This window comes from Nipponia nippon, unplaced genomic scaffold (assembly GCF_047370975.1).
Source record: "Nipponia nippon isolate SJK-2023a ecotype South Korea unplaced genomic scaffold, ASM4737097v1 scaffold_5, whole genome shotgun sequence".
In the NCBI taxonomy this organism is placed as follows: domain Eukaryota; kingdom Metazoa; phylum Chordata; class Aves; order Pelecaniformes; family Threskiornithidae; genus Nipponia; species Nipponia nippon.
In genome coordinates, this window is record NW_028262369.1 from 45962422 (window position 1) to 45978533 (window position 16112).

The 16112-nt window shown below is 38.0% G+C and overlaps 1 protein-coding gene across 4 annotated transcripts in view; it reads left to right on the forward strand.

Moving 5' to 3' along the window:
* Positions 1-16112, forward strand: part of DENND1B (DENN domain containing 1B) — a 168517-nt gene that overhangs the window by 57226 nt on the left and 95179 nt on the right. For all 4 annotated transcript variants that reach the window (XM_087733244.1, XM_087733247.1, XM_087733245.1 and 1 more), the window contains exons 4-5: positions 2469-2518; positions 12119-12238. In XM_087733244.1, the coding sequence (XP_087589370.1) occupies positions 2469-2518; positions 12119-12238 (170 nt within the window). The remainder of the gene's footprint in view (positions 1-2468; positions 2519-12118; positions 12239-16112) is intronic.

Genomic DNA, 16112 nt, shown 5'->3' on the forward strand with positions numbered 1-16112 from the left:
TTAAGGGAGAAAACTGAGCCCTGGAAGCTAGGTAGGACTTCCATCTATTGATCCGTGTAAACCTGGCTTACGCTGTCAGGGGAGAAGCAGTCAACTGCTGAGCTGCTTTGTCACTGACATAAGCTGGGAGAGGATTTTTTTTTTTTTTTTGTCTATACTGTTTATACACCAGTCTATAGACCTGCTGGCTGGCTGAATTTTAAAGAGTGCGGAGGTTTAAAGACTTGTCCCCTGAGGGATGCTCCTGCCAGTTGGGAAGCGAGCTGAGGCTGCTCTGCAGAAGTTGTGTGCACGTGTGCTGGCTGGGGGAGGGACGCAGCAGAGCTGGGGGAAACGCAGTCCTGCAGCTCAGCCTGGAAAACGCTGCAAAACATACCCATAATTTTCAGGTTGTTTAGTCAAAATATTGAGCTAATACCTTTTGGTTTTTTTGTTTTTGTTTTCTTTTTCTTGTGTGATAATTTATTCTGAGAGAATACAATGGGGAACATAAATGACTACATTTCCATACCCAATTCTGAGTCAGTGCTAAGCTCACCAGGCAGCAATTAAAATCCTCGGTAATAAGGATCCTCCTATAGAGTGAGAATAACTGCAGATTTGGAAGAGATTTTAAATAGAATATAAAATACTATTTCTTTGGAATGGGAAAAGCAAGCTTCATGAGCCTGAAGTAAGAGACTATTTGGAAATGTTTAGGAAATTTCTGAGTTAAAAGTTTTGATTAGCCTTTCTGCTTGCTTTCTTCTGTTAGAGTTTATTATTACTACCAGCAGCATCACGTATGCTTGTTTCTTGCCTACAGAAATTAAAATGTTTACCTGCTCTGTTTGTGTTTTGCTCATCACGCTTCCACAGTGGCCACTCGCAGCAGTCAGGAGGGTGCTTCAGCAGTTTCTTTTGGAGAATATTATATGTACTGCTGTTGTTCATAACTGAGTTAATAACCTTGCTCAAAACACAATGTGTGGCTTTCATATCCTCCTTTATCTGTGCTGAAAAAGTAAAAGTTCCAAAGATTTCTTGAACTCTCTTGTGTGACTTAGAAATGCTAGAAAAATTGACTTTTCCATTTTGTACTGTATGATGATTTACTGGGCCACATCATATACCTTTAAAATGTTGCAATTAACATATACATGTTGTATTCAGAGGCATCTTTTTCCTGAACTATTTGTCCCTTGCTGATTAACTTGCATGGGTTCTTCATGTTTTACACTATCCACTGAGCCAGGCAAATGTTTGAACTAAATAGTCATTGTGGTGTGCAGGAATTTAAATACATAATTTCCCCTAATGGGAGTTGACTGTTCAACATGCAGTAAACAGAGAGTTCAGGCTGGAGAGTGCTAACATCTTAAATCAAGTTCTTAAACCGCCATGTGCAGCTCTGGAAATTTGCGATCAACATGCATTTTTCTGAAAACACACACCTTGTGGGATAACTCGTGTATACAACAGTCTATCTGTCGCTGTTGGTCTGCTACAGAAAGGGAATTCTGTAGCTTTGCTGACCAACTGCGTCGACGTTGATTGTCTCTTCTTAGCTGAAGCATTTCACAGAGGGTTTGTTTTCCCAATTGGGAGCAAGGAAATAAAACCTGTTTTTCTGGGATCTTATAAGGTCATTGTTTAATATTTGCTGCTAACTGATCTGGTAATTAACTTTTTTTTTTTTTTCTTAAAAAGAAAAATGTTGACTAGTTTGAGAGCATTTTTATATTTTAATTAACACATTTTATTTGCCACTAAACAGCTTCTTAAATAAAATTCTGCAAGAAAGAGTGACATTATCCTTTCATATCATGGTATGAATGTAGATCCGGTGGATTTCCCCCCCGCCCCTTTCCCTTTATTAATAGTGAGGCTTGGTTGTGAAACCCAAAGGGTTAATCACATAAATTTCTCCTTTGGACCAGCAGACGATTTCCATCATTTTCAGCATTTGACTATGGAACATGTATAGAGTTGTTATACCTCTCTGTAATTCATTCTGCTGCCAACTTCATTCCCTTTTCTCTGCCTGCATTTTAATTGAAACAACATTTGTATTTTTGAGCCAGGATCTGTCAGAAGTCCCTGTGGCTAGTCTGTGGTACAAGTAGCAGCAGACGTGGCTTACCCATATGGTGTGGTGCTTCTTGTAAAATCCATATGGCCTTGTTGAAGGGAATCCCAGCGGGAATGTGAAGGGTGTTAATACCCTTCAGGCCAGGCCTTTCCCTCCTGGGGCTTCTATGGCATTGTCTTTGCAATCTGCCAAAGCACAAACTTAATTCCTTTTTAATAATCAATTATTTCAGTCCAGGAACGTGTGCTGTATTTTTTGCAATCATATATTCCTTGAATTTATTATTTTTTACGAGTATTTTTTTTTTTTTTAAAGCAAGCTGTAGGATAGTTGCTAGCAAATACAGATAAACGCCTTTTCAAAATCTTAACTCTATTTCTTTTACTTGTATTTACAGGAAGTGCTGAACAGCGTTCCAAAGTTCTGCTTTCCTTTTGACATTGAAAGGTATGTGTTACAGTTATCATTTATTTAAAAATATTTCATAGAAAATGATATTTAGCATAATTGCAAGAAAAGATTTAAAGAAAAGGAAAACATATTGTACTCCCTAAACTTGCACCTGCAGATAAGAAGAACACATCCTTTGTGTTCAAGTAAGTATGAAATCACTAGTAGGAAATTATCACAGCAAAATGCAACCTTTACAGAATTTTGGGGATATCTTTTTCAAGATAGAGCTACGTTCCGGCTCCCAGTTTTGTCCATTATAATTTTAAACACCATCTGTGTTAATATAAGGATATAACATAGTTTCCTTCAAACAGCAAGCATCATAAAAAATGTTATGGTGCACCAGGATATAAAAACACACCGAGCAGTACTGAAAACATGTTGTTTGAGTTCAAAGAAATTAAGACTTTAATTGCATGGAAGTAACTGAATATGCAATTGATTTTTCTCAGAGAAGAATCAGGACCATTATTTATAATTAATTAGCTCTTATCTTTCTGGTATCAGTTATAGTGTGTCTTCCATGTAATGCCACCAGTCATTTAAATTGTTCACATAAAACATTTTTATTAATTAAAATATTTATTTAGGCTTGTCAAAATGACTAACGATAATTAATTTAATCAATTGGTACTCACTCAGTTTGGAAAACTCTTATTGTCCAAATCAGCAAAGATTGAATTAGAAGCTTGATTTGCATAATTAATGAAAGATGCACCCAGGTAGTGTGCAGGCTGAGCCGGTTTCAGAACAACATTGGCATCAGTTGTAGATGAAGACTCAAAGAAGAGAAGCATCTATCAGACGCAAAAAGCTACTATCTGTGGAGTAAAAGGTGGTGTGTGTATAGAGGAAAGAAGAGAGGCTTTGCAGAAAAACACACTGGCAAAATAAAGATCTTCATAAACACAACTTCCCTGAAGTAAACTAGGTTCATTTAGTCTTTCATAGTTGAATTTAATTAAGCTGTTTGGGTTTTGGACCGGTTAAGCTCACTGTCCTTTAAGCTGTTTTAATGACTTAACTAATACGGTTGTCAGTGTTGGCTTTAAAGCATTAAAGTCTTTAATGTGCTTATAATATGTACAGAATTCTATTTAAAATTGGTAATGAAGATGAATAATGGAAATAAAATTTGAGGATAACGGAAAAAGGTGAGGTTCTGTTGCTGCCATCCAGTGGCAAGAAGATAATCAGTGGCAGCAAATAATTATTTCCAAATAACTCGTCTTGCATTAACTATTTCTGTTGACCCATTCAGAAGACGCTTAATTGCTTGTATGAGATGGATAAGCTTAATCAATAAACTGTGGGAATACATGAATTTATAGCATAGCTAGGTATGTATTTTAACTGAGTATCCGAAGGGGGGAAAAAAAGCAAGGAAAAAAAGAAAAGAAAAAGTTATGGGATGTTTGTTGTTCGTCTGTTAATACAGGCACTCCTGTGCACCCCTCCCAGAGATGCTTTTTGACTCTTGGCCTCATACTCAACTGTAAAGCAGTGGTGCAAAATTTCTACAATTTTCATAACAATTGGCAGTTGGACAGAGGAAGGAGAGGTTCTAGGAAGCTGAGATAGACTGATGAGGGAACAAAACTGACGTGTTCGGTCTGGCCTGCTGACTGCTCCGGCAGTACCGTGGTGTCTTTAAAATCAGCCACCGCACTCGCAGCTTCTTGTATGAGTTTTAGGGGATTTATGGGAGAACGAAAGGCAATGAGACATCATGAGAGTATAAAAGAGCACGGACAAGGAGGAGGGGCAGAGCTATTGTGGTGGAAAGGACAGAAATACTGGAAGCTCATTCAAGAAAGCAGGCGACTGTTTACTGGCAAGCTATGTGTGTGAACAACTTACTGGCTGTGTGGTGTATGTTACTACTCAGTTCAGGCATTTTCTATAGTGTAGACATATATTACCACTTTTTCAAAGAAAACTTCAGCTGTCTTCTGCTTTCTCAGTTTTATTTTTTGTTTTGAAATTTAGACTGATAAAGAAAAGTATTGACAAAAACACTGCTGTAGCTCCTTTTTCATATGGCTTTTTTCCAATGGACATTTAAGATGTGACAAGCATATTAGCTTTTGTCTAGCCGTAAATGTGCTTTTCACTTGTCTGGTGAATATATATAAATATATAGGGTTTTTTTTTTCTTGTATAGAGGATCATGATAGACCATACAACTAATACCCCCAAATATTTTACAGGCAGTTTCAGTGACAGTTTCTGTACAGAAAGCTTTGATTGAAGTGAAATGAAAAGTATCTGTTTCATTGATTGAGCGAACTGTACTTTAGAGAGCATAGTTTCTCAACCTGTGTCATGCGTACTATACCTATATAAAACACTTCAAGCAATATCTGATCCTAGTAAGAGCTAGAAATTACCAGTCCAAAAGTGATAACTTCCATTGATGCTGCTGATCAAGGTACCTAGAATTAAAAAATGTGACTCTGTTCCATAGTTTCCTACTGTACAGCAGAGTTGGAGGGAATGGAGTGTATTTTCTGTTAACTAGGTAAATAAAACTCATTAAAGTAGGAAGTCTATATTCTTCAAATTATGGAAATAGGAAAGTTAAAGCACTGTTAAAGCACAGTGCTAAAATCATCGTCACCGGTTTTCCTCCACCTCACCTGTATTAATTAGTGAATGAATTGAAAAGTTAATGAAATGAGAACATGTATTTGATTTTTGTTTTATTCACTATGCTATAGTGAATGTAGACGGAGATCCAGATTTGGTTCTTACTATGACGCATCTTACATCATCTCACCAGACGTACTTACTTAATCTTTTATGCAGATGCTATAAATAGCTGTACTCTAATCATTCTAATTATCAAAAGTTTATACTGTGAATGGTGATTAAAAATCTATAGGTAACTCCCATTAGATTTAAACTGAAAGTCAAGCCAAAATAGGCACAATGATGTAATGTTTTGACCATGATTTAAACTTTGAGTTTTATATATATAATTTTTTTATTGAAAGCAAGCACATAATTTCATTACTGCTGGTTATGGCTTACATTTTATTTTGAAGGGGTTAAGAAACAAATTGCATCATAGAAGTTCTTGAGCATTTGCTCCAAGAACCTACGTCTTTTTTGTGAATAAATGATTTTAGACTTAATAAATGGCACAATTGTATAACATTCTAACACTTTGCTTGTAGATATTTATGAATAAGTTCCCTTTTCTCTGCTGCAGAATTCCTTTCTTTGTTTCTTTTCATACGTAATAGGAGGATTTAACATTTGAGAATGTAGGGGTTTTAATTTCCTTTTAATGTTTGCTAAACTAATAATAATACATCAGAAGAAGCACCTTGTTCTCTCTTTTGTTCCTTGAATCTGTTATGCAAATTCTGCATGGTTTTCTTCACTTTTCTTTCTCCAGCGGTCTTCTGTATTTCACTCTCAACCCAAAACTTGGGTATAACTTTGCAGACAGCCCACACCTCGATCTCTACATCCATCAGTTATTTAGCTGGGTGATGACTAGTGAGCACGCAACTTCTCCTCTTGTTCCTTTTGGCCCCATTTCAAATTCAGTCCGAAGTTGTGCTACAATGATGCTTGACCCCTCAATTTTATCTGTGCTTTGAATCTCTCTCATTTGTCTCCACCATAAATACTTTCCCTCTCTCCTTCCATTCCTCTGTCTTTTCCCTTTCAGGATGCATTTCTTCTGCTGAATGTGTAGCACACGTGGCTTTTTAGCTAAGATACTTTGGAAACTGCCTGTAGGATCAGCATGGAGACAATGATATGTACCTCACTGACTTCCCCTGCTGCGCTCACCTGATCGCAGGGAAGCATTGTATTTTGGAGTGTAAGAAGTGGCTCTACTGCCGATGCTGTAGAAGATTTCTTGTTAGCAGTAGAATATTACTCAAATATAGGAATTACTGTGCGTATTATTTAACTCATAATCTATTAGAGTCAATGAGTAATGATGGCAGGAGTGACATCACTTTCACTCTCCTGTTCCTGGCTAGTGCTATTTCTGTTGGTATTTCTGATAAAAGTCTGCATGCAGAAACACAGCCATGATCAAGACAAGTGAAAAACAATGGCTGGAGAGATCATTGGATTTGCAGATCTTGTGAAAGGCAATTATAAGCTATCTTACACAAAAATTTTTGCCTTCAAAGTAAATAGTTGAGAACGAAAAGTAAATAATTGAGAACGTATTTCAAGCCGTACAGGTGAAGATAAACTATAGCATCTCCTGTACATTTCAGTCATTCCAGTCAGTTTGCAAGATGGGTTGTGAACTTGAGAATGTAGCAGTAGTTTTATACAGTTGAGTTCTTCCCATCCTTTATCTCATTGTGTTATGGTATGTGCATATGTATGTGTAAGAGAGAAGTCTTTGTAAGGACAGGTTGCAGCATGAACTGTGCGCCGTGGAAGAGTGTAACTATTGGTTTTGAAAGTGGGTTGTTTGGTTTCCATGTCTGTGCAGATGTGGACCTGTCTGAGGAAACCTGGGCATACTGAGGGAACCACAGCGTGCTCTGATAGACCCTGGGTGAGGTACTGTGGCCAGGACCCCTGGACAGAGCTGGGGTGTGTTGCGACTTAAATACATCCAGCGAGACTCTTTACTAACTAGTTGTGGGTTTTTTTTTAATGCTTCTGTTGTTTCAAAAACACAACCCCAATTATAAGTTAACTATGCTTTTTATTTGTGGGAATTTCCTTATTTGGGAGTGACTTTGTACATTTTCATATCTTCTGCAGTTTTCTTCTCGTTCTTTTTCTTTCTGATGTGTAAGGGGTTGGGGTTTCTGGGAAGCAGAGCTCAAGTCGGATAACTCAGTTGGAGCAGAGGAGCCCTCCATACAGGGAGCCTGAGCTGTGGAGTCATGGATCATGGAGTGTGCTTGGAAGTGGAGAAAATAGTCCCTGAAGCTTAGATTTGGGGGTAGCAATCAGTTGAAGGAGACGGCCCGACCTAGAGTTACCCAGTCTCTCCATCAGCTTGTACCACTACCTTAACATCTGTTTTTCAAATTCCTGCGTGAGACGGTTTCTAATCTATTCTCTAATCTGGAAAGAATTAGGGTGAATGACTGGTGGGGTTTGCTTCTCAGCATCAGATTGGGAGATGAAATACATTTGAAATTTTCAGGTTTAGGTAGCTGCCGCCAAAGCCTTAATCAGAACCGTATACTTTAGTTACATTGGTCAAGTATGTGTACGTGACACCTTATAATTAATGATACTAGTTACTGTTTTCTTTTAAAAATAAGTCATCAAAATCTGTATTCCCATGCATAAAGTCTTTCATTTTTTGAAACTCACTGAAAAAATTAATTCTCTGAAAAATCTCTCTGAAATTCAAAACCCTTCAAAAATTCCTAAAACTTGAAGAAAAACTAATTTCAAACATCTTGTGTGTCCTAAACAGATTAATTTGGAAGAGCAATTCTTATTGAGAACAAGGGATAAATTTAGTGATTAGACATGCTGTTTTTTGTTCGAAGAAGAGATTTAATTCCTGCCTTAATCAGCTCTCTCAAGGCGCCCTTAAAATGAGGCCTGAACAATAGCTGTAGTGTAAACAAAAAATCATTAAAATGACTCTTTACCTACTCCATGCTTACCAAAGAGCCTTTTCTGCATTGTGTGGATATGTACTTAGAAAATTTTAAAAACTACTTTTATTCCTATAGTGAACTGTAATAACCTTGAAAGAGCCCATTGTAGGCTGCAGGGTTGATAAGTATTTACACACATTCTTTGCTATTAGTGATTTATTATTGTTAAACTAAGATTAAATGTAAGCATGCAGGGCAGGAGTTGAAAGTAAGTCAAAAGCAAGGCAGAGGAATGAGTGAGGAGAAGGTCAGCAATGGTTGGGAATGATTTGTGCCTACTCTCCCTGCACAAGTGAGTAGATCATGCTCTCTTCAAATAGCCAACCAGACAGCATTTTGCAGAAAGTTTTTGAAGCTCGGCCAGTGGATCCTGCGCTCTGATAGAAAGTCTAGATAACGTTTTGTGTAGGGAATTCTTGTACGTAATAATTGCGTTTTACCTGTGTTGATATTCACGTTAAGGAAAACTCGAGAGGCATCATTGAAAGTGAGACTTGACTTCCGAACAACCTGAGTGTGCTGCAGTGAAACAGAGAGGCACGAGCCCCAAGTCACATAGCCAACATTGGTCCACATGATGGTACATGCAATATATATGTGAAAACTGCAGTGCTAGCACTTTTTGAATGTTTTATGTCTGGTTTATACATTGTGGTTATCTACTGATATGCAGAAATCCCCACTCATCATTTGTTTGTTTCTGTAAGGTTTACATATAGTCAGTTTTAATTCTGCTGAAGAGTAGAAAAAAAAACAAACAGGCATCCTTGCTGCCTCCAGATCTTAAGTGGAGTTTTCAAATTAGAAACCCAGAATTAATTCAGTATTTTAAACTCTGATCAGAAAAAGTAGTCCAGATAGATTGTCACTGGTTTCTGTTAGCTGTTGCTTTGAAGCAAATGGGACCAAATGCAAACTTTTGGGTTCTTTGTGGAGATTCAGTTTTAGCCTTGGAGTTTTTCTCAGTTCGAAAACCTACAACATGCTGTTTGCATCTCCTTCTAAACTCTGTGGGGAGCAGTTTTCAAGCTGGGCCATTTTTACACTGACTGTCGAAACCATAGAGTTATCTCTCTTAAAGAAGCAAAGGGAAGACATTGAGTTGGAGGTGGTGAGATAGCATTGGAATTGCCTCCTGCTGAACTGTCATAACTTGGCTGGGCTATTTTTGATAGACAATACCAGAAGTTAAATCTCATTTTTAAAGTGGTCTTGCTTAGTGACATTTTTATGTATGCTTTAATTGCAAAACCGATTATTTTCCCATGTCATCTTCAGGTTTTGGGAAGGGAGGAGGCAAATAACTGAAAGCAAGAGATCCTTACTGATAAGAGGTTTTTCTAGGGCTAAGGAATTGTTTTAAAGCAGTGATGGAGTAGTCATTTGCCTGACATACATGTACACAGTACATTAAAAGCAACGCCTGCATAGATGGGCATCTATTAACAATTGCTTTTTGTGAATTATTAATGACCTCTTTGGGTTAAGATAGATGGATAGAGACCTCAGCCTAACCATGCCAGGTGTTTGGCGGTGTAAGAAAAAGCCAGTCATGGCTGCAGAAAGCTCCGAGCCTGATGGTGGGACACAGCAGAGCAGAGAGGGGGTGGGAGCAGGAGGCAGCCAAGGTTGCTGTGCACGGTGCGTTACCAGTGCTACCGACCGACGTTACCAGTGCTACCGACCGACCAGCTACTGCTGCATTACTCTGTAAGCCACAGTGTGCGCAGGGATACTGAAACCATGCTGCAGGTTTCAGTGGCGATCTGTTCTCAGGAATAAAGAGAGAAATGTAAAGATGTGAAATAGAAAATTGCATCATTGGCAGGGGAGTAATAACACATTGTTATTGATGGCTCTCTGTTTTATCAGGCATAACATACAGGCAGCATGCTAGCTACGCAGAACTGGAAAAATGAAGGACTGAGTGAAAGCCATTGAGCGTTTGCTGCATTTAAAGAGCACACTAGGTTGTTCCAGTCTGTTGAAGACAAGTGAGAAAAATGCTTGTCTTAATGATTTGAGTTTAGTTACCTAAATAAAAAATTCCATTAATTTTCATGGGTTTCCAGTGATTATATTGGACTAGAGGTATCTTGTAATGTCATATATGCTCAGCACAGGATTTTGTTTTAGCCTAGTCACTGGATGTTCACAAGGGACTAGACCAAACTGAAATGAGTGGGAGACTGTACAGTCTGGGTAGTGGTATCACTTAACTAATCTTTTAAGCTTTTGTCATGCATGTGTTAAGCAGTGGAATGTGCATGTGTCCTGTGTAACTTCTCTCGCCCTTTGATCACCTTCTATGTTCTTTCCTAGGGGAAAATTGTTATATTTTATTTTGGTGGAGATTTTAAAAAAATCACAACAGAAAAACCCAACCCATATTGCAGGGGATAAATTAAAAAAAATATTTTGTGCTCTTGTGAGACTGTCAGATCTGTGAGATCTGTGATGGTTCTCAGCTTCTGCGGGAATTCATTTTCAGCTTGGCATCTGAGAATGAACCACACACGACACATGTTAATCATAGTGCTTACTAGCAGGTGCTTAGGTATTCTGCTGTAGAAGATCGTGTAAGAATGGGAACAGAACAGAAGACAATAGAATTACAGGCAGAACTGCTACGTTTTACATTTTCAAATCTCCATGCACTCCCCATAACAGCTTTGTTTTCATTTGGAAGGTCCCTTCCAACCCAAACCATTCTATGATTCATTCTATGCCACACATTATCTCTCCTGGCTGAAAATGCCGAGTCTACCTAAAGCTGATTCTCTTTGGGAGATTTTGGAAAAGTGCAATATGTATTTCTGTGAGTGAACTTCAGATACAGTTCTAAAATGCTTACATTGAATATATTTTGCAATTTCTATGAAGATCACTGAAGTTTGGCCACATTGAAAAGCAGGTCCATCCCATGCTCTCAGTGATCCTCTTTTTGAAGCTGACAAATTGCACAAGAGAGAAAGGTGCCTGGCTTGAGAGCGTAAAGGAGATAAGAGTCATGTCATGGCAGTGAAAATGCCATTTCTTCTTAAAAAGAAATTGGGAAAAGGTTCATGCTGCCAAGCAGAAAGTAGGGGGTCAGGAGTGGAGGTTGGGACTGGGACCTAGAGATGAGTACGAAGAGTCAGAGGTGACACTGGAGGGGAGGCAGAAACTGAGAACAAAACAGATGAGCCTGCACTGCTGAGGGAACGCTCGCTGAGCAGAGTTTGGGGATGAGAGGAGCTGGACCATCAGGCAGTGAAATTTTCTGTAAATGTATTCTATATCAAGTAGGTTTTGATACAGTCTTGAAGATATTATTACTTATTATTTTAGCTCTCATGCTGTTTGTTCTTGATTATTTTCTGGCTTTTGCATTTCCAGAGCCGAACAACTTTGCACTGGAAAAGGGCAACTTAGCGAAAAGTTGTTTGTTGCGCAATGTGTAGCGCAAAAAGGGGAAGATGATGTGTGTGGGTGTGTGGGAAGGCTATGGGTTTAACCAACAAAGCTATTCTGAAGGTGCGGGGGGAACAAGCTAGTTTTCTAATGGCTGTCTTACGCCAGGCCTGTATTATCACAGTTGATAAATTATTTGTAGAATTTTAAACCTTTGCTTTGGTCACCATTTTCCACTCTTGAGGTGTGCTCAAAGGCAACAAGCTGTGGCAGGCTTGTACTGGCTTGGCTTAGGCGTTATGTACGAAAAAAACTTATGAAATGCCCTGTCTGTTTGGACTGGGGGCCAGATCCCATGGAGCACGTCAGGCGGAGCGCGGGGCTGGGGCGGCAGCTGGAGACACGGCTGAAGGAAGGACCTGGGCTCTTCTGTGCTGAGGGGAGGGAGTGGGGTGCAGGAGGCAGCCTGGAGGGTGAGGAGAGAGAGAAGGATAGTGAGGCTTGAGTATGAAAATGCTTGAAACCAATGACTTAAGTGCTTGTCTTTTATGAAGTTTAGTGGTTTTATGCTCTGTCTCTAATTTTTCAGGGTGTCCCAAAACCAAGTAGGACAGCATTTTACCTTCGTGCTCACCGACATTGAAAGTAAGCAAAGGTTTGGATTTTGCCGTTTGACGTCAGGAGGCAAGGTCTGCCTTTGTATTCTAAGGTAAGTTGGCATAAGAAAAATTGAGTCAAGGAGCGCATATAAGAAAAATACAAGAAAAAATTATCTTTTGCACATCCTCTGATAATATGTTGTACTTCTCTATCAGGCTATCATTTCTCTACAACAGCGTCACCATTGATTTCACATGAAAAGTGGTCCCAAGCCCCATGTGATGGTATTCTTGTGTGAGGCTAAATAATTCCATTTAAATAACGTGAAATCTCTGCTTAAAAGCAGAGAACAATACACTGCAGCTTTAGAGGCTTTGAATATTGTGTGGATATTTTTACTTTCTAATGAGATCTTTGACAAGTATCCAGTCAATTTAACAATAAAGTGAACTATTCTGTATTCCTCTCCTTGGAAATATGATTTTTTGGGGTTTCTTCCATGTTCTTTGGCCAGACTATATCTAATATAAGAAACGCCAGGGCCAGATAATTCTCAATAAAGAGTATGCCACCTTATTGCAGAAGAGATATTGATGATGGAGAAATTGACCCCAGTGAAATACTTTGTTTCTCCCTCTGCTTTTTCTTTCTTCTCCTGTAAGATAATTGTTTTGGTAATGAAAAAACCCGATTGTTTAGCTGTCCTAAAACCCCTTGAATGAAATTAATTAAAAGGCAGAGTGCTTTAATTAAAAGGCAAATTTGCCACTTTAGTTAAGAGCCTAGCAGCCTGTAATGTCCATAGAGGAAATGGGAACATCCAGTTCAGCAGCACATGAGAAGAACAAGATTGAAGTATAATTGCATTAAAAGTGAGAATCCCCAAACACAAGGGGAAAGAGGAGCCATGTGTTGCCAAAGAGCCAAACCCATTGGCAGCAGAGGGGCAACTTGGAGAATTTTGGAGAGTAAGCTAGGAAGCTTATGGAGAAAAGCAGAATATCAGATATTTGTACAACATGGAAGTCGGGCAGTCATGGAAGGTGTCATTAGGATAGACCACATGAGTTAGGGAGACAAACCCTACATCGACTTGTAAAAGAATATCAGTAAAAGAACACGCGGAGGGGAAAAAAACCCAAGACAATATAGAAACTTGTAGAGTAGTGCTTAAAATTACTGGAAATATCACATCAAGACTTCTGTGAACTTTTAATCAGATTCTAAACTCATGTGGAGAGCCAGTACACTGGACATTTTTTGGCAGGTAATTTAAAAATAAGTATTTGCTATAAATATTGCAAAAAATAATAATTACTACCCTATAATGAAAACAGCAAAAGGAAAAGATTTTATTCTGGAAATTAATTGACTTTCTGTGATCCTGACAATAACTCTTTAACTTAACCCTTTTCTCTGTGGTACCTTTTGTGGATATACTTGTAAGGCACAGAGAGAATGTATGTGTGTACTTTTAGCTCTTTTCTCTGGGCTAACCTTTTCTTCCCTCATCAAGCTAGAAACAAAATTTTTTGCATGTACTGCTAATGTTGTCTGGCTGGCTTCTAATGCTATAATAACAAATGTTTAATCATTTATGCGCACTCAAGTACGCACATGTAAATACTGTATGTAGTGCTGCAAAGCAAAGGACGCAAATTCTCAGCTGGTGTAAACTTGGGTATTTCTTTTAACATTTCCCCACAGACATACATCAGCTAAAGATTAGTCAACGGTCTGTTACTTGGTAGAAATAACTAGGAAAATGAAAAGTGGCAAGCTATAATTTTTCACCAAATCTTAATCAAAGCATTGCCTTTATTGCTATTATTGTGACAATTTCAAATTTACAACACATAGCTGAATGTGTAACAGCACTAGCTTCCTGGCATTGTACTTCTAGCTTGGTAGTCCATTTCTCTCCAACTTGTGTGTTCGTTGTGTTCAACTCAGACAGAAAGAATGCATCAGTATTTCCATCCGATGCATTTTAGTATCCAGTCTGGTTTCTGCTCTGAATCCAAGATTCATTAGAAGTGACCAAGTGAAAGAAGACTCACTAGCAGATTTCTTTTGACATTTTATCTGGCTTTCCTTTGTATATGCTTGTTGATCTTACATTAACCAAAATCAAAGAAGTCTTAACAAATGAATGCTTTCTTTATATATATATATATATGCATGCATATTCACACTCTCTCTCTTCCATATAGCAAAATAGCATAAATTTATATTCACTGTGTGTATATACAGATAATGACTCTGATATATGAGCAATTCAAACTACTTGTCCATCACAGAGATGTACAAAACAGTCATAGACTTGTATATAAACACACAAATGCAGGCGTACATAAATACCATCCATGTCTAACTATACATCTACATATGCACATACATGGATATCGCCTCAAACAAGAGGAATATATTAAGATTGCTGACTGGGGCTTTAACAAAGACAACTAGCGAGAGTCAAATATAGAAAAGTTAACTAAATGAAATGGTCGTAAAGAACTAAAATCTAAGTAAGAATCTCTGAAAAGAAGAGCAGGAACAAGCCAGTCAAAGTGATGAGAAGGAAATTCTATAGAAATTTGGGTAGGCTGATGAGTGGGGAACAGGACACAACTTTTCTCTTGTGAACATCTTTTGTGGATGATACCAGACCATGTGTTAACCTATGTCAGGGCAGCTGAAGAGATAGGATTTGAACTGCTGAACAGGATTCTTAACCAAAAACTGAAGAAAAGGCTGCTTGTCTTCAGGTTTTACACCAATGACCTAAAGCTGCTTCTAAGATTCAAGTCTTGTAGTTCATGGGACTTCTCTCTATAATTCATTCTTCATCTGGAACACTAATTAAAGGAAATCATCTCTGAATTTGCAGCCACATGGTCCTGCTTTAAACTGGGTAGTTTGAAACAGAAAATATACTTGTACATATAAAATTCTTCTAAAAGTTTTATGTGTGGGGTTTTTTTTTTATGTTTTATATATGCATGTATAGGAAATGTGTAAACAGAATTTTCTCCCAAATCAGAATGTTTTGTTCAAGTTCTCTGTCTGTTTATACAGTGAAATAAAAATCCCCAAAGGTAGCTATCTCAGGCATTTTTGTTTGAAGAACTTAATTGTGATACAGTATTGTCTGAAATGATCATGCAGAGCTTGACTGCAGTTGCCAAATTCAAAGTGCAAGTAAATGCAAAACCATAGTAAGATGAGAAAAAAAAATCTTGGATCATTCTCTGGAAGTTTTGTGTGATTCCTTTGCAAGTTTTGTTTTGTTTTTTTCTTTAAACTGCACAGCTGCTTTGAGAAGCTCTCGGTGTGAGTCCTGCTGTGTCACCTCCTCCCTCTCCACAAACCGTTGAGCTAATGCAACCCCATAAGAACAAGGGGTACCACAATAGGAATATTGTAATATACCTTGTTGTGCTCATATACTATGCTAGATCTTTTCTTCTACTTTTACTTTTTATGTTTTAATTTAAATAATAATTTTGCCAGTTGAGATTTGAAGTGGCACAGTAGAAGCTTCAATGTTCACTTTTGAATAATAGAAGGAGACTTAATTCTTCTGGGTATTGTTTCTAAATACCATTGCTGTTTGCAGTAGCAATAATACTTTCTGCGTTTACATGAAATTGTTTTTGAATTACCTGAATGGTTTTAGTAGTAAAAATATTTAGTGCAAATAATTTGACTGAAATTTGTTTTGTTAAAAGTCTTGAAACTGTTGATGGACTCTGAGGTTGACCTTATGTATCCAGAGGAACGCAAAATGCATCATTAAAATACTTAGTCTTAGATTTCATTAATTTTACGACTGTAAAATTGTCACCTACATTTCCAAATGAAATGCTCTAATAAGGAAGACAGGTTTATGTGGTAAGCCTTTGTAGTTCTTCAGTTCAGACCATGCTTGAAGCTTTCTCGCTCTTCCTTTAGGCAAATCCCTTAGAAGCAGAATGTTTCAATTT